Source organism: Paramacrobiotus metropolitanus, unplaced genomic scaffold, assembly GCF_019649055.1.
Source record: "Paramacrobiotus metropolitanus isolate TYO unplaced genomic scaffold, Prichtersi_v1.0 Parri_scaffold0000063, whole genome shotgun sequence".
Lineage (NCBI taxonomy): Eukaryota > Metazoa > Tardigrada > Eutardigrada > Parachela > Macrobiotidae > Paramacrobiotus > Paramacrobiotus metropolitanus.
Genome location: NW_026570283.1, coordinates 607,700 through 629,130, shown reverse-complemented (window position 1 = coordinate 629,130; position 21,431 = coordinate 607,700). Strand labels below are relative to the sequence as shown.

The window sequence follows — 21,431 nt, the reverse complement described above, 5'->3', positions numbered from 1 at the left end:
ATGAACAACCAAACGTATGCACGGAGTAAGCACGCCCCTCGGCGCCTAACACTGCGACATATTTTAAATTCTTTGCTGCTTCCGAGTAACCCCAAAGACCATGGATAAAGGAAGGGAGGAGATAGTCTTCTTAAAAAGTTTTCGCAAAATTGTCGGCTGACGCTTGTACCAGCAGTCGTTCTGCAAGATCGCTCTTGCCGTCAGAGAATTAGTACTAGAGTAGTACTCCAACGAAGTTAAGGGAAGGGACACGGTGCATGGTACTAAATTCGTGTACAAAACGAAAACTTTCACTTTCGCGCACTCTCAAACATGTTTTTACATTGTTTACGACGTTCTGTAATCAAATGAAATGTATACACTGCAATGATTGCGTTAAAGCCGTTTGTACGCGGAACATCCGGTTCGGGAGCTGTGGCTTTTTGAAAACTTCAAAAACTTGATATACTATATGTGTTCAGGTGCCCCAAGAGTCTCATTATAAGCCGATCTTCTTGAAATATTGCACATAAATGGAACATAACTCTGGAAATCGTTTTTACATCGAACCAGATTTCCAGCATTTTTTTAAATTTTACAATAACTTCGAAAATTTATTTTAAAGCGTAAACAAAATCTCGGAACCGTGGTTCGACTTAAAAATGACGTATATGTGCGTTGAAATGCGAAGTTTAAAGAAAATCGGCCCATAATGAGACTTGTGGTACATCTGAATGCATTTTAAGTTTAAACATTCTGGAATTTTTTTACAGTCATAGCTCCCGGAACCGGTTGTTGCGCGCACAAATGCTTTTCACGCCAATGTACAAAAAACATCGGAGCACAGAATGTCATAAAACAAAGCAAAAAACTGTTTGTGAGTGCGCGAAAGTGCATGTTTTCGCGCCTATACACAAAGTTTGATACCATGTACCGGCCGCTACCTTAAAACTTTAAAATACGAGCTCTGTTCTCGAAGCAGTCCAAACCGTAACTGCGAATGGCCATATTATATTTTTCGTCTTTCAGCTAGTTCGGCAGAAGAAGAAATCAGCAAAGTACGGCAACGGCTTTCTTAAACATCGTAAGTGCGGTACTATAAATTTACCGCCAACTATTTAATCTGGTAAATGCAGTCCATAAACGCAACCAGTATCAAAAGGAATTCAAACAAATTACTCTAATGAAAAATTCAGGGACGTAATACATTTCTATGAAAGAAAACAAAGAAAAAAAATTAGCCATCCAAAGCGAGCGTGGGCTGACCCTACATTAGCAACCCCTTAATTTGCACAACAAGATGTACTGTCGAATGCCTGGTTATTTTGTAGTCCGCTAAAGTAAGGTTGTCCTGCAGCTGCTTGCCAGCATATAACAGTCGCTGCTGATCCAATTGAACCCCTTCCCTGTCCCGGACGAGGCATTTCAACTGATACACCCAATAGGCCGAATTCACCTCCACAGACAGGATTTTCCCCATCAGTGATTTTACGAAAATCGTGGTATCCGGCTGCAATCGCGTCGGCTGGATGACGTTCTTCCACATTGCCGGCTTTCCTGCAAACTACAAAATTCAATTCAAACCTTTCGTGAGCTTCGGATTTCAGTCTTTAATCAGTTTCACCGCGATTTCTTTTAAAGAACACGCAAAACTGTTCAAACATTGGGCTAACCTGCAATCAACTCCATCAGCTCGTCCAGCGTCCAGCGCGCGGTCTCGGAATGCAGGATACGCAGAACACTAATGAAACCGCACACCACCAAACGGCTGCCCACTTCATTTGGAACCGCATGCTCGCCGATTATGCGAACCGCATCCAGAACGGGCATCTGCTCGGAACTGGCTATCGGATGGCACAAGCGCTCCACGAACACCACCTGCGTCCACAGTTGCAGCTGCGGAATTTCCCAGCTCAACGCCAACTGCATGACCTCGAACAGGAAGGACGGAGCCGCTCGGCGGGGATCAACGGGCAAGGATGCGTGCCCCACCGTGGCCGCCTCCAGCACGGTTACGACAGCAGCTTAGCTGTAGGCTAGATTGTACGAACTGACTTTTCCATGCAGGCCCCCAGCGAAAATGGCTCGCGTGTTTGCAGAAATACCAACCTAAGGTCGAAACCAAACTTCAGATTTCAAATATCAAACCAAAATCAAGCCAGAATTAAACGAGCTTCTTCTCGAGCGTCAGAATTAAACGAGCGCGTTTTCTTCATGAAGAAATTATCTAGCTTAAGTAATAAAGTATACTGGGATGTCAAAGCGAAAAAAAATGTCCTGGACGATGAACCCGACACGCACCAGAATGTGTCGATCCATCTCAATGACTCCCTGCTGGGTCTTCAGCATCACATTATCCGCTCCTTTCCAGTCAACCACGTCGGCCAGCGTCAGACATTCCGAGATGCTCAGCCGAAACGCACTGAGCATTTCTCCCAGCAGTCGCCGCAACGGCACCCGCATGGTGACGAAACAGTAGGCTTCACGGAAAATGCCCAGTTCTTGGCAGCATTCGGAATATGTCTGCCCGCGGATGTTTGGTAGTATGTTGTTGATGCAGCCCATGTTGGTGGCATGGGTGGGCGCCATGTTGATCTTAACAGTGGGGATGCCGCAGCCATCCCGATTAATGAAAGCCAGCTGCACTTCCGTCAGGATGCAGTCATCCGCAGCGCGCTGCAAGTGCAGCGTGGCCCGCCATGGCACCTCGAAACCCCGCTTTAAAGAGGATGAGTGCTGCCGGTTTGTCAAAACCTTTTCTTGAACTGCAAAACATTTCAGTACATGATCTTCATAGTTCATACAGGGGAACCGCGAAGCCAGGGGTTGTCGGGGAGGGGAAGGACACCAAGGATACTATATTCTCGATTTTTTGTGAACCCCGTCGTAAAAAAATCTCAATGTCCCCCCGCCCCCACCCTTGCGAATTTTTGTGCCGTCCGAGTTACGGGGACGGGATGGTGGGCATGGCTTCTCGAGCCCACTCCAGCCCTCCCAAAAGTTTCTTATTCCAATAATGGATTCATGATTGAAATTATAATCGATGTTAGAACCATTTCAGTTCCTCGCAGGCTAAGGATCGAGTTAGTCCCGCGGGGACCCCCAATTCAGAAAATTTTTCAAAATTCTGTGTTGGTGGTTCCGGCGAAAACCTTTTTTCTTATGCAAAACTCTGATTGAAAAGCTACCGATTATTTCAAGAGAAACTTTTTGTTCCACCTTGATTATGGAGTAAGACATTATGGAATATGTAGTAAGATTTACCCTAAACAGGGCACTGCAAGTTTGCAACGGATTAAAATGGGACTGTGTGGCGGCCAACCAATCACGGCTTACACTACTGTAGGTTGAATTTCTCAATTACTTACAGTACACTCGCAGTCCCACGCCATTCTCCAGCCAGGCTGGCAAGGGAGAAATTTCACGGCCAGTCCGTGACACACGTACGCGTTGCAGCGTCCCTGACCGTAATCATTCCATGCCGTCGACTGCAGATCCTGAAGATCCTTCCGGAAAGTGTATATGGCACGGCACGTCACTGCAGCATCAGCCAGCACCCGTGACTCCATGTTGGCCATTTGGTAATGGGTCAGCAAGTCCAACGCTCCCGTTTCAATCTCCCGCTGAGCAGCAAGGCGTTGCGGATGCTGCAGTGAAGGCCCGCTGCTGCTGTCCGGGAGCGATGGCACGATCAGTGCAGCATTCATTCGGCTGATGCTGTGAAGGGTCAGGTGGTACTCCGTCGAATGCTGGATCGTGTAGCCATTCCCCACAATATCGAATGACTTCTCCATCCCGTCGTCGGCCGTTGCTTTCGTTCGTCAGTTGAGCGGAACTAAGAGAGGAACTGCATGAACAGATTTGTGCAGCTACAGATCCAGTAAATTATCTCAACACCGCCGCACGTTAATGCAGTGTGCACGTTTATGCTAGTACTGCTAAAAGACTTTCCCGGACGGGAACTAAAAGACTTTCCCGGACGGTTCAGGACTGAATGAAGCGTAAATCCCTTTTCCCGAAAGGTTTCACTTTTTCTGAGATTAAAGAATGTTTTGCAAAGAGATTAAACTTCCAAGATACAAGATAACAGTAAAGCACAGTTACTTTAAAACGTCGTAACATGATTATCGTTTGAATCAAGCAACGTATCACTACAGTGAAACCCCTCGTAACGTGCACCCTTTTATAACGTTCATCCCTTCATTATGTGCATATGGCTGGGAACCGGACTGTCCGGCATATTATAACACAGGCGCAGTTCTCTTTATAACGTTCACCCCTCTTCAAGTATAACGTACATCTATCATGGAACGTCAGACCAAATTTAAGGTACATTCAACCCCTGCGTTACGTACAGCTGGCTAAGAATGAGAAACAACAATTTCAAAGAAATCTTCGGCTTTTAGGCTTTTAGTTTTAAGTCTGCCCAACGCCGGATCTTGTGATGAAAAACAGCGAAACGATAAAAAACAACATTTACGTCGTACGTATTTGGGAGCTTACCTGTCAGTTACAGCAGCTGTTTAAAAATGGACGCGAAAAGTAAGCGTCAGAGTTTTTTATGGGAGAAAAAGCTCAAAAGCGTTAACGCCGTCAAATTAGAGAAGTCATTTTACATTCCAAAACATACACGGCGCCGCCTCCGGTTGCTACACACAAATATATATCTACCCCTGGGGGGCGTTATTATTCGCCCCTAGGGGCAGTGCCCCTACCTTACGTACACCCCTTTGTAACGTTCAGGAAGCTAGGAACGGAGGGTGTACGTAGTAGAGAAGTTTCACTGTATCCGTGAATCTCGATTGCAAAAATGAAATCAAAATCCTTAAGGAAACCAAAACAGCTTGCGAAACAGGAAACATAAGGTAGTTCTCAAAAAGACGATAACGAGAAAATTTTACTGATCTGAAGTACCAGCGTCGTTAAAAACTTAAAAGTCTACAACATCCATTCATCAGGCTAAGCGCCATCCATCAGCAGCCCCTCAGCCGCAATGCAAGCTGTACTGTGCTATTTGCATTAATCCCGTAGTCGGCTAAGGTCAAGTTATCGCTCAGCTGTGTGCCATCAAAAACCAGTCGCTGCTGTTCCATGGGAATACCTTGCATGACCTGGATCCGGCATTTCAACTGGTACACCCAATTGGCCAAATTAACCGCCACCGTAAAGGTTCTACCGAACATAGTTCTAACCACAATGCTGGTATCGGGCACCAACCGCGGCGGCTGAATGACACTCTTCCACAATTCCGGCTTCCCTACAAATTGTGGAATGTGAATTACACTTTTCAACGCATCCTGTACATACCGTTTGATAAATATTTCGGTAAAGGCATTATTAACAAGATAACACGTAAGTTATGGTGTCTTTTATTGATACAATATTAGAAAGCCGTATTCTGGCACACAAGACCACTGCAGTCTGCAAGTGAGTGCGGTGTTGCTTATCACAAATACAAGTGCTTTTTAAAGTCATATCTCATTCAGAGTCTCAGACGAACCGAATTCACTGAACGTAAAACCTCCTGAAGCTTGCGCGCGAAATGGTCTGTCATTGCAGCCTAGCGCTTCTAATATAGTTTCAAAGAGAGAAAGTGTCTCTAATAGTGTTTATCGTAGTATTTCCACTTTATACTCGTACTAAAAGCAGAGACAAGTAACGAAACGTTTGCTGTTAGAGCACACTTCAGTTAGTTTTCGTTTTCCATTCAAATGAAGAAATAAAAATAATTTCAGCGCAGTCTCGCTTGCCGTTGGATTAAAGACGACTCAAAGCAACCATGTCAGCAACAATGTCAGCCATTTACATGATAGCCTTACCGGCAATTAACGCCATCAGTTCATCCAGAGTCCAGCGCGCCGTTTCTGAATGCAAGATGCGCAGCATACTGACCAATCCGCACACAATCATCCGGCTGCCCACTGCTTGGGGGTCGGCCTGGTCGCATATGAGACGGACTGCATCTCGAACGGGGATCGCTTCCAGACTGGCCATCGGCTGGCACAAGCGCTCCACCAGCGCCAACTGCGTCCACAGTGTCAGCTGCGGAATCTCCCAGCTCAACGCCAGCTTCATTGCCTCGTACAGGTACAACACAGTCGCTCGCTGCGGATTAAGTGGCAGGGATGCGTGTCCTGCCATTGCCGCATGCAAAACGCTCACCACGACCGCCTTGTTATAGTCCACTTCGTAGGAGCTGAATTTACCCTGCCCGCTTGTTGAGAAGATGGCTCGCATTTTCGAGGATATACGAACCTAGAGTCGAAGTCCCGACTTTCAAGGTTTAAAATTTCAGACGTCGATCAAATTTGTATCAAAATCAAACGAGCTAATTCTCAGTATATATCAACACATGTATTATCATAAATTTCGAAGAAGAAAATCTTCGGCAACAAATAATAAGAATCTGACGAAAAGCAGTTACCAAAATTTAGAAAAGGCAAAGCAAATTGTTTTAAATTCAACGGTTTCAACGCCGAAGAGCTGAAATGTTGCTGAAAAAATTGCGAACAGATGTTTTTAAATCGTTCAATCGTGCACGAACCAGGGCTTGGCGATCTGTCTTGACGTCACCCTGTCGTGTTTTCAGCACGACCTTATCCGTTCCCCACACGGCCAGCTCGCTCGTGTCCGGGAGTGCCTGGCAATCCGCGAAGGTCAGCCGGAATGCAGTGACCACTTGTCCCAGCAAGCGCCGCAACGGCACCCGCATGGTGACGAAACAGTAAGCTTCGCGGAAGATGCCCAGTTCCTGGCAGCACTCCGAGTACGTCTGACCACGGATGTTCTTCAGGATATTGTTGATGCAGCCCATATTGGTGGCATGGGTCGGTGCCATGTTGATGTAGACAGTGGGGCTTCCGTAGTAGTCCGGGTTGATGAAGGCCAGCTGCACGGACGTCAGGGTACAGTCGTCCGCTGCGCGTTGCAGATGGATCGCAGCCACCCACGGAATCTCAAAGCCCCGCTTCGATTTGTCACTGGAAGAGTGCGCACGGTTCGTCGCCACCTTTTTCTCGACTACAACACAATGAAAACATCAGTGGGATTCGCTAAAGCAGCATTGCATACGTGATAAGAGGGAAGAGAGCGAATTAAAGGATTTCTTACTCCACCTACAGAGTGAGAAGCTGCTATTACTGGTGATTGTTGCCAGCTGGAATTCACATTTGTAATATCGAGATTTCCGAGTTGACTCGTTGAAAGTTAAAACGCTAAATTTCTTCTTCAAACTTTCATTTAAAACTACGGGAATTTTTTGTGGAGATAAGTAGTGTACGATGTTTCGGGAAATACATATGTGTCTGCAGCTACCCGGAACGATTCCAACTGGATGTATCATTGCACTGGGATTTCATTGCTCTGTCTTTGGAGCATTGGGAAGCCGTTGTACACAAAGCTACTTCAAACACTTACAATACACTTGCAGTCCCACGCCATTCTCCAGCCAAGTTGGCAAGGGAGAAATTTCGTGACCCGTCCATGCCTCACGAACGCGCTGCAGGGCACCCTGACCGTAATCATTCCACGCTGTCGACTGCAGGTGCTGAAGATCCTTCTGGAAAGTGTACATAGCGCGACACGTCACGACTTTGTCATCCGTCACCCCCGATTCCATGTTGGCCAGTTGGTAATGTGTCAGCAAGTCCAGCACTCCCGTTTCCAGCTGCCGCTGTTCAGCCAGACGATGCCGATTGTGCGGAGCGTTTGCGCTGTCGCGCGCAGGGTACGCTGGCATGATGTCCGGTACATTAAACGGGCTGACGCTTTGCAGGACGACATGGTGCTCCGTGGAATGCCGGATCGTGTAGCCATTCCCCACGACATCGAACGGCGTTTCCATCCCGTTGCCGGCCATTACTTATCGCTCGTTTGTTGATCGGGACTAAAAGTGAAACGGCATGCGCACCTTTATACAGCTACAGCGATAGTTAGGTTTCATAAAAAAATCAAACGCGCGTATCCGTACACTGATGGTTCCCTTGTCACCCAGACGTTCCAGACTTCTAGCCTATGAATTCCCTGTCTTATTTGTGGATCGGAATGCGCAGAAAAATTGAAGGGAGTCTTAGAAGAAACATGTGAAATAGAAGTAAAGGAAACGAGCACTTTAACTGAGTGATGATGATTGGTGATATAAGATTGAGATTTTAAGCGCGACACCAAAGAACTAATATTCACGCTGCCGACGCTGGCATTGCAGAAGGCAAAAAGGACTTGTAAGTTATACAGGACAGCGTATCAGCTCAGCGCGCTCACCCTGGGGCCTATGCTACTGTTGCCGCGTATGGCGGACAAAGCGGGTCAGACAATCTTGTTCCGGATCCTGATGAATCAATAATTGTGCATTGAGTTCGGTCTGAGGAACCGGAGACTGATTGTCTGACCCGTTTCGGCCACCATTTGCGAGTGCGCTCGCTATTGCTGTAAGGCGAAGCGGTTTACGCTGTCGGCTTTCCTCTACTACTCCCACCTTTTGCTTGTCGTTACCGAGCGCGATCTGAGTCTGGCGTTCGAGCATGATAAAATTAGTTAGTTTAGTGGTGCTCGGCGAACTAACTGCTATCAGTTTATGAGCACAGTCCTGAGCATTACTTCTGTGCGAGTAAATGTTAATGCTGGGTATTCCTGGCCACAATCTAAGCATCTTCTTGCTGCTTTAAGGAGCTCTAACTGATAACTGTTGCAGATTTGCTGTTGTCTAAATTTGCCTACACTCTGCAGAGTACAGATAGTTCAATTGCGTGTAAGTTGTCAGCCACAACAGATATGGTCAGTGAGGTCTTCATTTCGGTGCAGTACAGCAGCCTATTAAACTGTTAATAGCCCGTTCCTCGACTTTCTAACTGCATTTCGTTGCTTTTGATTAGTTTCTCCATTGACGAAAAAATGGACGGCAAGGGAGTGCAGAAGCAAACTAGTGCTGTGGGAAGCTCAACTCGAAACGTCCTGGCTCAGCACGGCAGTACTCCGACTCAATTGGCTCCTGTATCCGGCAGCGTACCCTCACAGCCACGGGAGCGTCTGGATGAACAGCGCCAGATGGAAACGGGAATTTTGGACTTCCTGACTCACCATCAACTGGCCAGCACCAACGGGACGGACGACGATGTCATCGTGTGCTGCGTGAAGTACACCTTTCGGAAGGAACTGCAGGACTTGAGATCGCGGGCTTTCAATGACTATGGGCCAGGGAAACTGGAAGGCGTTCGTGTGGCTGAGACTGGCGGCAGTGTTGTCCCTTTGCCATTGTGGCTGGAAAACGGCGTCAGACTGCAAGTTTTCTGTAAGTTATTACCTGGTTTTGCCTGATGGTTCCCTATCGTTACCACCATCGATTTTCCAAGCGCATTACTTTCGATTCAAACTGACTACTGATGCTTTGCAGTTGAGGATAAGGTGGCGACCAAACAACTGCACTCCTCCGGCGACAAGTCGAAACGTGGTTTCGAGGTTCCGTGGCGTGCCACGGTCCAACTGCAGCACATTCCGGACGGCTGCATCCTGACGGAGGTGCAGCTGGCTTTCATTAATCCGGACAATTGCGGAAGTCCCTCCGTTCAGGTTAAAATGCCGGCGACCCACACCACCAACATCAATTGCATAAACAGGAACCTTCGGGACATCCAGGGTCAGACGTACTCGGAATGCTGCCAGGAGCTGGGTATCTTTCGTGAAGCCTACTGTTACGTCACCATGCGGGTGCCGCTGGAGCGCTTGCTGGGAGAAATGCTCACCGCCTTCCGAAAGACCATTCCGCAGTGTCCGGCAATCCAGGATGGGGATGGATGGAACGGAACGGATAAGGTGCTGCTGAAGATGCGAGACGGCCAGATAGAGACCGATCGGCAGATTCTGGTTAGTCACTCGCTAGTTAATACTCGTTGTGGAGGTTAAATCCACTACGTTTCACATAATTCGTAATTTAAAATAATAAATTTTTTATATTTTTTTAATTTTAATTTTTTAAATTAAATTTAATCTTTTAAATTTATGAACTATGTTGTGAATGTCAAGGTCCTGAACGTTCGCGCATCGTCCCTAGGTTAGCGTATCCCCAAAAGCGCGTGGTATCTTCGCTGCAAGAAAGCAAGGAAAAATCACTTACTACGAATTGGATTACAGTCTGGAAGCCGTTCAGACAATTTTAGACGTGGCCGGAACGAATCACGAATCCCTGCCTATCGACGCACACCGAACCAATCCGTTTGTCCTGTACGAGCTGATGAAGTTGGCGTTGAACTGGGAAATTGGACGAGTTATATTGTGGACGCAGGTGGCGTTTGTGGAGCGCTTGTGCCAGCCGGATGGCGTCAATCTGGAGCAGATCCCCGTCCTGGAAGCTGTCCGTCTTATCCGCGACCACGCCGATCCTAAGGAGTTGGGCGGGCGAATGATCCTTTGCTGTCTGGTGATTGTGCTGCGCATCCTGCATTCACCGGCCGCGCGCTGGACGCTGGACGAGGTGAAGAATCTGATTGCCAGCAAGCCGGCGTTGTGGAAGAACGTCATCTATCCGACGCGTTTAGTGCCCGATACCACTGTCTTCGTTATGACCTTGACGGGGAAGACACTCACCGTGGCGGTGAATTTGGGCTATTGGGTGTGCCAGTTGAAATGCCGGATTCATGACATGGAAGGCATTCCTCCGGATCAGCAGCGACTGATTTTTGCCGGTCAACAGATGGAGGATGGACAGACTTTAGCCGACAACGGTATTACCGCTCATTCTACCGTTCATCTTGTTCTGCGACAGAGGGGATGCTGAAGATACAGAATGCAGGACAGCCTTGGGAATAATAGTAAATAACGTTTCTTAATTTCTTATTGCCTTGATTATTAATGATTTTTAGTATGTTCCTTGCTTTTTCTGCGCAAGATTGCATCAACTTTTCTTTTGCTAAACTTGGTGGTGGTGTGGCTTTCGTTTTTGGAATTGACTTTTGATGGTATAATACTTGATGCAGAAAAGATTATTAACTTTGCAGTGAAACTGGAGGTTTATTATTTTATTGGGCAATAGCCGCCAAAACTACAAAAAGTGCAACCGCGGGCACAATAATATTTCTGTGTGCGTTAGCGACAAGAGGTGCTGGTCGGTGACAAGCAAATCGTCGTTAGTAATCTGCCGGTCATCTAGTGTCGAAGCGCTTGTTCTGATAAATTTAATTAGACTTCCAGACATTAGGATTACAGTCGACACCGTCTTATCAAAATAAAACAGCATCAATACCGCACTTACTGACTATATCAAGGAAACAGATCTATATTATGATCGGCCGCCCCGTGGAGCTTGGCTTGAAAAAACCGCTAAACAAACTAAAAAACCGATTTCACCATTAAACTCAGCATGTCCCAAAAGGGTCCCACATGCATTTTGTTTTCAAAAATATCTGCCCTGGACCATCGCCCGGATGCCGGTTTCGGTACAGGCCTCAGTTCAAGGTGACCTTGAAAGACCTTTTACATAAAACACTGCTGCGTGGGGTAGCTAATATTCAAATGCAGAGTATGTAGTGTAATAAAAAAAATGTAATAAAAAAACTGTACTTCCAATTAAACTTCGAAAATTTTTCAACTTTGTCACGTTTCAACAAAACGCTCTAAAGCGAAGAAATTTTCTTCTGGTTTACGGAACCGGAAAGCGCTTTTGCACTGGAACTTTTTAGCTTTTCCACGTACTCATACATTGTTCTCTGTGCATCACAAAACACTTAGATCTGCAATAACCATAAAATTTAAAATTTAGTTAAGTACCAAAAAAGTGGTTTCGGTGTAAAACGATCTTAATACTCATACTATACTCACGCGTGTTCATGCAAATTTGGGATATTTGAGATTATTCCTATTTACCTGCATAGTTCCTTTACATATCACGTAGAGACGAATTCGCACTTCGTCCACTCGGTGGTAGTGAAAAAACAGGCAGTGTCTAACCATAGTTTGCAAGCGAAAGTTTACTGACCGTGAGTTTTCCTATACAATGAAAAACTCACGGACCAGACCGGCATATGAGAACGGAACCCAACGGAACCCTTGCCCAGTACCCACTGTTCGATGCTAACAAAGTTCTTGAGCTGCCGAATGAACAGAACCGCGCAAAGGCCGACACTGACCGTCGATCAGGCCTGTAGAGTGAACGGAAGCTGAACAGGGAAGGGGTATTATCTTAGCGTTACTGGCTTAGACCAGCTGATAAGAGCAGAACCGTTATCATTGTCCAGCAGAACGCTAATGCTCCAGCTGTCAAACGAACAGAACTGTGCAGAAGCTGGCATGTCTATCCGCCGACCAATCCTACTAAATAAAAGGAATGGTCGCCATGGTCCGAGATCCTCAATTTACCACCGGCCTTACAACCCCTTACCACAAACAGTGTGACCGCGAGGGCTAGTTTTTGTTTTGTTGGTGGCGATTGCCAATAAACAAAAATTTTTAACTACCTAGTACCGGGTAGAACGACATCCCATGTACGTACTAAAAACGCAAAATGCAAACGCCATTAGATGCTTAAAATCTCTGTCAAAAACTTTTTTGGAAACAGTTATCCGGAAACAATCGAAATTCAGAAAGAGCCAACCCACAGGTCATACCAGTGTTTAGGGACCCCTAATCAGGGCTGCTGCGTAAACGGAAATTACGGACCCGCCATTGCGGTTACTAATGTTCGGTGATTAGGACACGTGATCTCTGTTGCTCGTTATCACTACACACTCCTTATTGCAGCCGACTGAATGAATGGAATTATCCAAAAATTCACACTACTGTATCTACCGATCAAGAATACTGGTTACTGAACAAAGGGTATTATTGTCCTCGATCAAAATTGGTTTCCACGTACCTTTCTTTAAGAAGTAGCGAAGCAGAATTATTAGAAACTTAGCACCTCTGGCCGCTCTGCGATTATTAGTCGTGTTACTAACCATTTTGCTTCACATAAAATGAACCGATCAGCTATAGAATAATGATGTTTCCTGATTAGATCAAGCTAACCGAAGTAGTGAACAGCGCCTAATCATACAGTGCAAAAACATACACACAAACCAGGCTTCAAAAATAAATGAACAAGAATTATTTTTCAAGGAAATGGTTGGAGACCACAAGAGCATCTGAGGCGAAGCCGAAGATGACTCTTGAAACTAATAAGTACAGATCGAACCAAATACAAACGTAACGGATTCTATCAGATTATACGTTTTCCAACTGTTTTATTAACCTTGCAGACTTTTTAAAAGCCAAAAAACTTTAATTTAACTGAAAAAGATTTAAAAGCAATGCTGTACATCAAATGGCCGTTGCAGAAAACGCAAAAAAGCCGGTTTTTCAACCGTTTTTGGGAAAACAACTGATTGTGAGTTTAAATACAGCTGCGAAGTACGGTACTTACTTACAGAAGTACACAGCAAAACACGGTTGAAAATTTCTGTAAATGTAACTAAACCTCTAAAATCTGCTGCGAAAGTGCAGTATTCCCATGTCAACTGGAATCGACGGTCCTAAGTGCGGCAGTTCGACCTGACGGCATGTCAAGTATCGTTTCAATCGATGACAAAGCGGCTGTTTTTTTCGGTATTAACGCTGAACATGTCGATGACACGTCGAATAATCGCTGTGACCAAGAAAAGGAATCCACAAGGAAAATGCCACCATAACAAGAGATGTGCCAGAGCTTCTTTCACCAATCCCACAAATCAAACATAATGCGCACTCAAAAAAATGCAGCTGATGTGAGTGTACAAGCCATCAGAAAAAGAATAGTTCGCTTAATTAAATCTCACAGTTATGCTTTAATCCCATTCGAAACGTTATTGCAGGAAGAATACGCCGGCCACATTTGTCTGCATACTGCACTTGCGGATAATCCAGAGCTGCCTATGGTCGATCGCCGAGATACTGTCCAGGAAAGACATATGGCACCGTTCGTCGGAGGCTCTCGTTCATGTCGTACTTGATGTTCGTGGCTGCGGTCGCAGCTGCCGTGCTGGCCCCCATCGGATGTCCACTGCTGGCTTGCGCCCCAGCATCGCTGGCCTGCGTACCCGGATGTGAATAAGCGGACATGGCAGCAGGATTATAGTAGAACTGGGGTGAATACAGCGCTGGATTGACCGCCGCAGCGGCGTTCACCCCGGTCACCATGGTGCTGCCAATGTGGCGCCAGTTTCTGACATTTTAGCCATTTGATTGCTGGCTGCTGAATAAAAATTACTGGTGTAAGGACTCCTGTGTGGGTTGAAAGCGCGGGCTTTTCCCATCTCATTAACGGCGGCATTTTCCGGGAGTTCAGCCATTTCATGACTGGCTGCTGGATAGAAATTACTGCTGTATGGACTGCCGTGTGGGTGGAAAGCGCGAGTTTTTCCCATCTCATTTACGGCCGACATTTGTGACATGAAAGGACGATATGGTCCATATGGATCACCACAGGGACACCGGTGGGCAACTGCGGGCGGACGTTCTTCAGCAGGGTCTTTGGCTTGCGTCGTGGTCGGTACTTGTAATCGGGGTGTTGCTGTAGAAAACGACAGACATAAATACGGAATACCTATGTCAGCAAATTAAAACCAATTCAGTTATCAGCTACTACAATCACATAAACTTTGTTATGGACAAGAACCACACACTACTGCAGTTGAACTTCGGTATGCTAGTGATGCATTTAAACGCAACTTCATCTAAAAAATCACAGAGTATTCATGTTAATAGGTCTTTCGTCTTACCTAAGCGCTTGCTGATCTCGGAGTTGTGCATTTTGGGATTTTCCTGGGCTAATTTGCGGCGTTGCCCCCGTGACCATACCAGGAAGGCATTCATGGGTCGCTTGACGTAACCATCGTCTTTCTCGCTACCAGTGGAAGATTTAGAGAATATTGGCATTGTTGGCTAATTAGACACATCCATTTGCAGTGATTCGTGGTATGGAGTACAATATTAGTTACGACGGCAGAATATACGTAAAAAGAACCGTTATTTAGATTTCACTCAATGGATCAATTGATTATTCCAGTCAATGGATCAATTGATTATGAATGTTAACTGGTGACATCAATGGCAATCAGTTTGGAATTTATTTATAGCAGAAAAATCCACTTGTCAGACTGCACTGGACGGCGCTGATATAGACAATATTAAGCAACCGGGCTGCAGCGAATCCTGTTGCTGAAAGGTCGTTGAGCAATAGCCGGGTGGCCCGTTAACCTTCTCAAGTCACTAAACCCATTCCGAAAGGAATCTTCCATCTTTCTCCTCGGTCTAGATTACTGCGTTATGCGTTGGTAGGCCAGAAAAAAGCTAAATCTGTACAGATACAAGTACCTATTAGCGACCGTCGTTTGCCGTCGTTCGCGGCTCACCGGTTCGTGACGTAAAACGTTCCGAATTTTTAGTTTTTGAGTTTACATAATCAGAATGCTGTGCCATTATTGAAGTTCTTATTCGAATATACAGGCGTGCATTTACAAGTACTAAATCTAGGAAAACCGGGTACTAGAAGCCTAGAAGCTATGGGACTTCAGCTTTAAAAGCTAGCAGACTGGGATAAAAATTTTTGGCGACAATGGGTCAAGCAGGAGATGACTAATGTCGGATTAACACGCAGCTAACAATGCTGCACCGACATGTTATCCATTGCCGTTTATGCGAGTAATTGCTGCTGAAAAATCGCACAGAATGGGCCAATAAATTTCAAACGATAGATCTCGAAGAGTGATTGAGCACCTGCAATGTAGGCCGTGATCTACGTGAGGGCCTACTCCCTATATCTACACCGAAAATACAGGAGAGAACGGGAAGACGTAAATACTGGTATTTACTGCCTTCCCATCACCATAAAATCACCAAAAATATATAACATCAATCACACTATGACACAGGGAGATCTGGCTGGCATGAAAATCACATAATCTCCGACTGGCTGTGCAGACTGAATGAACAGTCTGTGCTGGCTATGCTGCAAAGTACTATGCCTGCAATGAGAATGGCTGATGTACGAGTTGTACGTAGTGCACTGCACGAGTAAACTCGTACAAGCTGCCGTGCTATGGCTCGCAATGCCGTATAACAGTGGGAATGGCTCTATACAATAGTAGTGCCTGACGATATAGTGCTGGCTCACGCGTACACTCCCGATAGTACAAAGGCGTCCATAGCCTGACTATCCTGACGGAGTCTCTCTCATGCCACTGGGTGGGGTGCCGAGGTCTCGCGAGGCCCGCTGATCTCCCGGCATTGCACTGGTAATACGAGAAACGCAAGAGTACGAGATACCGATGTTGCTTCCCCGTGGTGTCCTGAGTAGGTCTGAAAGTTGATCGTATGCTATTCCGCCATAGCGCTGCTCAGTTCAGTTTGTGCCATAACGAAATCAACACACTGCCTGTAGGACTGGCTGACACCAGAAGTCGCTCACGTTTCCTCGCAACACTCGCAACTCGCAAACCGGTGTTACCGAAATCACATTGATTCTCAAACTCAACCACTTCTCGACCGTTCACCACCGCTTGAGTATTGAGCGCGTATCTTGCCTCTGGTTTGCCTGTTTAGGAGTAGTTTTTGGCTCATAATTTACCATGGCGAAACGGTAAAGACTGGTTATAACTGGTAGAACTGATCAAAGTACGATTGGCTTACACAAATGATTTTGTATGGTTAGTTTATGAATATTGAATGCCTTTCCTGTGCCTTACAATAAGAACACAAAAATACAACATGGCCTTAAGGGCTGGAAAATTTGGCTTATTGCCTTAAAATTAATGAAAAGAAAAATCCATCGAAATGAAAGGAATTTAAATTAATTTACCAAAAACAGGAATTATGGCAATTAAAAAAAACAAAATACCGGTGGTCCATGGGGGAATCCAATTCATCCTTTCCATGGTCCATCCACTCTCATGAGCCGCATCTGCTCATGGAGAATCCATCCCTGTGAGCCGTATCTGCTCACAAGGTTTTAATGGCTGTATTAGACTGATTGGAGTTACTGCGTGAAGAAGTGAGAAGCGCCTGCCGCGAATCCCTCAATTCGTTGCTGGTACTAAATTCACTTCTTGATCGCAAACTGTAGAACTGGCTGTGTTGAAAAATTGTTGCACTGGCTACCATGCAATGTAAACGACCATGCACTGTATGCATGCAATGTATTACGTTACATTACACATGCAATGTATTGCGATGTATCTTGAGGATTGGTCTGAAGGATGCACAAATGCAATGGGACTGGCAAGTAGTGATGGCTGAAAGAAAAATGGCTAAATTTGTAAATAATTCACTAAATTAATAGCGAATTACAGACAAATTGGTTGGCTGGCTACACGTACTCATAAAACACTGATTGTTGATCTGGCTACCAAACAAAAATTCAAAATTCCCTAAAATGCGGGAATTAGTGGAACTGGCTGCTTACATGAGTGGACTGGCTAGACTGCATAGCTACCATGCAATGTGTTATTTTTCCGCTGTGCAGTGCAGTCTATGGAGTTCTGATTAGGTCGGTAACTGATTAACTGGCTTTAGGAAAACGTGGTTTACGACGCTTTGGACGAGTAAGTTTCTCAATGAGATCTGCGTCCTCTGCATCGGTTTCTGAATCAAGGGGTTGAGTCAAAAGATCATTCGGCGTCTGACGATGCCGTTTGATTTTGACTTTGCCTTTGCTGTTGGCGGTAATTGTCCAAGTTCCATCAGAATCGCTAGACGATTCCGACGAATCTGTGTCAGGACTGGCTTTCTTCGATTTTCGATTCGAAGATTTTCTGGGTTTAACTGCTGGCTGTGGAGACGACTCTCCACTGGTTGATTTGGCTTCGGAGCTCGTACTGGTTTGGGCTGTAAGTCCCGAATCAGTACTAGAGTCACTGGCTGGCTGATCTGCAGTGTTATCTGCATATGTAACAGTTGGACTGGCGTTTTCATCTGGCTTCTTCGGAACCTTCAACTTGACTTTTAACAGTCCTGTTGTTGGTTTACTGGGTGAAATTGGCTGTTTATTTTTATCACGCTTGGTTTTAGATGCCTTCAGTTGTTTCGCGTTATCGATATCACTGAGGATAATTCGGGTTTTAATTGGCTTACTGAACTCCGGGTTTTCTGGCGTGTACGACTTCAGACGATCGATAGCGACGACATCTGAGTCATACGGGTAATCACGTCGAATAATGGCTACTTCGTTTTCTGATGGAAATTTGACGACTTCGAAAGGGCCGTCGTATTTAAAACGAAGGTCCTTACATTCGCCTTTCTTCTGCTCCTGCCTGAGGTTTACTAAACTGCCTACGGTAAAATCTGGCTTTTCTTTGTTCTGATTGTAGGTTTCTGCCTTTCGCTGAAAGTCTTCGTCGATGTATGCTCTGGCTGCATCATGAGCAACATTCAAACGATACTTGAATTTCTCCAAGTAGTCGTCAATGCTGTCATAATCATCTGGCAAGTTGGTCTGAGTGATGGTGTCACCTGGGTGACTGTTCACTGGCGTACAACATGTAAAAAGGTGAATGCCGGATGGTTTTCTGAACAGTACGATTGTACGCTGCAACGAGAAACGGAAGAAATTCATCCCAACGCTTCTCATTGGCTCTGCCTGCAAGCATGGAAAGACCGTCGCCTATGCACTGCATCTGTCTTTCAACAAGTCCTCTGCCTTGTGGGTGGTATGCCGTACCAAAATGATGTTTAATTTTCAGCTTTTTTGTGATGGCGTTCAGAAAATGACTGCCTCTATCGGTGTTAATGATAAAAGGTGCGCCATACGGCAATATCACATCGTGCAAAAAGAAAATCTGCTACTGTTTCTGCCTTTTGGTCGGGGATGGCTTTGGCAATAACGAACTTGGTTAACTGATCAATCGCAACTGCGATGGTGTTGTTGCCTTTTTTGCTGACTTTCAGTGGACCTTTGAGATCCACCTGAATACGGAAGAATGGCTCACCAGTTTTAACTTGCTGAAGTTTGCCTGGCAGTGCCTTGCGTGGCACTTTTCGAAACTGGCATTTCTGACACTGCTTAATGTACTGATAAATGTCACTGGTCATATTTTCCCAAAAATATCTGGCTGAAATTACATGGCTGGTTTTCTGAATGCCTAGATGACCGCCTGCTGGAGAATCATGCAAAGCGCGCATGATGTCAACTCTCCAGTGCCTGGGAACGACAAATCGACGGTTAAGACGATCGTCCTTCTCACTGCGACGGTACAAGACACCATGGTGTAGTTCAAACTGGCGATAATTGGTTTGGAGTTCCTGGCTTTCTGACTTATCTTCCAGATAGAGAATGATCTTCTCTAGAGCTGGATCGTTAAGTTGTTCGCTTCGAAGGAAGTTGAAGTTTCCTTCATCATCCTCGTCAGCTACTGGCTGTGCGATTTTGACTGGCTGAGTGTTCTGAGTCTGACTGGCTTCTGATACAGTAGTAGTACTGATATCAACGTCTGTTTCGTTGCCTTTACCAGTGGCGTACTGTGGATCAGTAACACGTACCAACCCAACACTGGTGGCTTCCTGAAAGTCACTGGCATGGCTGACTGTAACCATTCGTACAACTGGCGTGCTAAAGTGGTCATCCCACTCCTCTTCTGGTATCGCTGGATCGACTGGATGTCTGCTGAGCGCATCTGCGTTGTGGCAGAAACGCCCTGGCTTATATTCAATGTTGATGTGGTGACTGCCTAGTTGCAATGCCCAACGAGTTAAGCGTGGATTCATGCCTTGTCGATTACTGGCTGTACGAATGAGGTTTGCTAGTGCTTGGTGGTCTGTCCGAACTGTGAACTCTCCGAATTCGATGAAATGCCTGAATTTCGAGATCGCATACACCACTGCCAAACACTCAAGTTCAGTAATGGCGTATCTGGTCTCTGCGTCTGTCAGTAAACGACTGGCATATGCAACTGGATGTCCATCCTGTTGCAGGACGGCTCCAATGCCTACTGTGGATGCATCGCATTCGATGACTGCCCGTTTTGCTGGATCGAATCTGGCTAATACGGGGGTGGTTGTGAGTGCCTGTTTAATGGCTTTAAATTCTGCGGTATGTTCTGGCTTCCAGTCTCTGGCTACATCCTTGTCTTTCGACAGAAGATTGTACAGGTGTTGTGTAAGGGAAGCGTATCCCTTCACAAACTTCCTGTAGTAGTTGGCTAAACCGAGGAAAGAGCGCATCTCTCTCTCGTTAGTGGGCTGAGGGTAGTTCTGGATGGCTGTGATTTTGCCTGGATCTGTAGTTATGCCTTTTTCACTGAGAATATGACCAAGAAAATGGAGTTCTGGCTTGGCAATGTGGCATTTCGATGGCTTCAGAGTGAATCCAGTTTCCCGGAGACACTCGAACAGTGCTCTGACTTTCATCAATGCCTCTGCAAAGGTTTTAGCTGCCACAATGATGTCGTCTCGGTACGCGAAGATACCTAAATGACGTACTCTGGCTAAAGTTTTGTCCATGGCTGCTTGGAAGGTAGCGGGTCCGTTGCAACCGCCGAAAGGCATTCGTACGAACTCGTACAATCCATCTTGGGTTGTAAATGCCGTTTTTTCTACTGAATCGGGATGCATGGGAATCTGCCAAAACCCAGACGAACAATCGAACGTAAAATAATACTTGTTCTCTGATACTGCATCAAGGAGTTCGTCTGCGTTTGGCAAGGGATAATTGTTTTTCTTGGTCAGGTTGTTCAACTTGATATAGTTGACACAAAACCTGGTACCAATGCTGCCGTCTGGATTCTTTTTGCTGGCTAAGACAACTGGGAAAGACCAGTTGCTTTTGCTCGGTCTGATAATGCCTTTTTCGAGCATATCCTTGATATGCTCTGCGATTAACTGCCTTCCTCGCCACGACGTTCGGTGTGGTGACTTTTTACTGGCTTAGCGTCACCGGTGTCGATGACGTGGGATACTGTTTCTGGCTTTACACCATAGAGATGCTTTGAAGTTGGGAATAAATCCCCGAACTCCATAAGCAAATCGATGAATGCCTGTTTTTCCTCTGGCTTTAAATCAGAATTGAAATTCAACTGGCTTATCTGTTGCTTTATTTCTGCCTGTTCTTCTGGCGTACGATCGCTGATTTTCGTGCTGAAGAGGTGGGCAATTGAATCAACCTCTTCGTATTCTTCCAATATGCCTATCCAAGTGCCTTTCTTGATCACACGCCTCTGGTTAGAGAAGTTGACCACATACATATCGAACTGGCTGGATTTTGGCTTCACTAATCCCTGGAGAGGGAGTAGTTTAGCTGCCGAATATAGGGCTGGATTTGGCGAGAACATGTACAGTTCATCGTCGGTGATACGTGCCTTATCGTGTGCTTTGGCTGATACCCAATTATATCCTGGATCAATGATAAAGTTTTCACTGGCGTATACTTTCCGCATTCTGATTCTGAATTCGGCTTCTGGCTTTTCCAAGACATCGTTGTCAACGATATCTGGTAGTTCGTATTCTGGCTGAGCATCTGGAGT

At 45.8% G+C, this 21,431-nt stretch overlaps 2 protein-coding genes across 2 annotated transcripts; one reads left to right on the top strand and one right to left on the bottom strand.

Annotated features, from left to right (window-relative positions):
- Positions 1-4,898: 4,898 nt before the first annotated feature.
- Positions 4,899-8,121, bottom strand: LOC129593768 (uncharacterized). The gene is made up of 5 exons (XM_055490228.1): positions 7,949-8,121; positions 7,396-7,864; positions 6,524-6,999; positions 5,799-6,234; positions 4,899-5,236 (listed from the first exon to the last, which is right to left on the bottom strand). Exons 2-5 carry the CDS (start codon positions 7,835-7,837, stop codon positions 4,953-4,955), a joined length of 1,638 nt encoding a protein of 545 aa, XP_055346203.1. The 5' UTR covers positions 7,838-7,864; positions 7,949-8,121; the 3' UTR covers positions 4,899-4,952.
- A 401-nt stretch (positions 8,122-8,522) lies between these two features.
- LOC129593769 (uncharacterized) lies at positions 8,523-10,944 on the top strand. The gene is made up of 4 exons (XM_055490229.1): positions 8,523-8,725; positions 8,850-9,265; positions 9,368-9,837; positions 10,025-10,944. The coding sequence occupies exons 2-4, from the start codon at positions 8,869-8,871 to the stop codon at positions 10,745-10,747; spliced, it is 1,590 nt and encodes a 529-aa protein (XP_055346204.1). The 5' UTR covers positions 8,523-8,725; positions 8,850-8,868; the 3' UTR covers positions 10,748-10,944.
- The last annotated feature ends 10,487 nt before the right edge of the window (positions 10,945-21,431 follow it).

Bases quoted from the DNA above. Each gene is read 5' to 3' on its own strand.
- LOC129593768 (XM_055490228.1), bottom strand. From the start codon at position 7,837: ATGGCCGGCAACGGGATGGAAACGCCGTTCGATGTCGTGGGGAATGGC. The intron at 7,000-7,395 runs GTAAGTGTTTGA...ATTGTGTTGTAG, and splicing joins CGTGGGACTGCAAGTGTATT to TCGAGAAAAAGGTGGCGACG. The intron at 5,237-5,798 runs GTAAGGCTATCA...CACAATTTGTAG, and splicing joins ACTGATGGCGTTAATTGCCG to GGAAGCCGGAATTGTGGAAG.
- LOC129593769 (XM_055490229.1), top strand. From the start codon at position 8,869: ATGGACGGCAAGGGAGTGCAGAAGCAAACTAGTGCTGTGGGAAGCTCA. The intron at 9,266-9,367 runs GTAAGTTATTAC...GATGCTTTGCAG, and splicing joins CGTCAGACTGCAAGTTTTCT to TTGAGGATAAGGTGGCGACC. The intron at 9,838-10,024 runs GTTAGTCACTCG...CATCGTCCCTAG, and splicing joins AGACCGATCGGCAGATTCTG to GTTAGCGTATCCCCAAAAGC.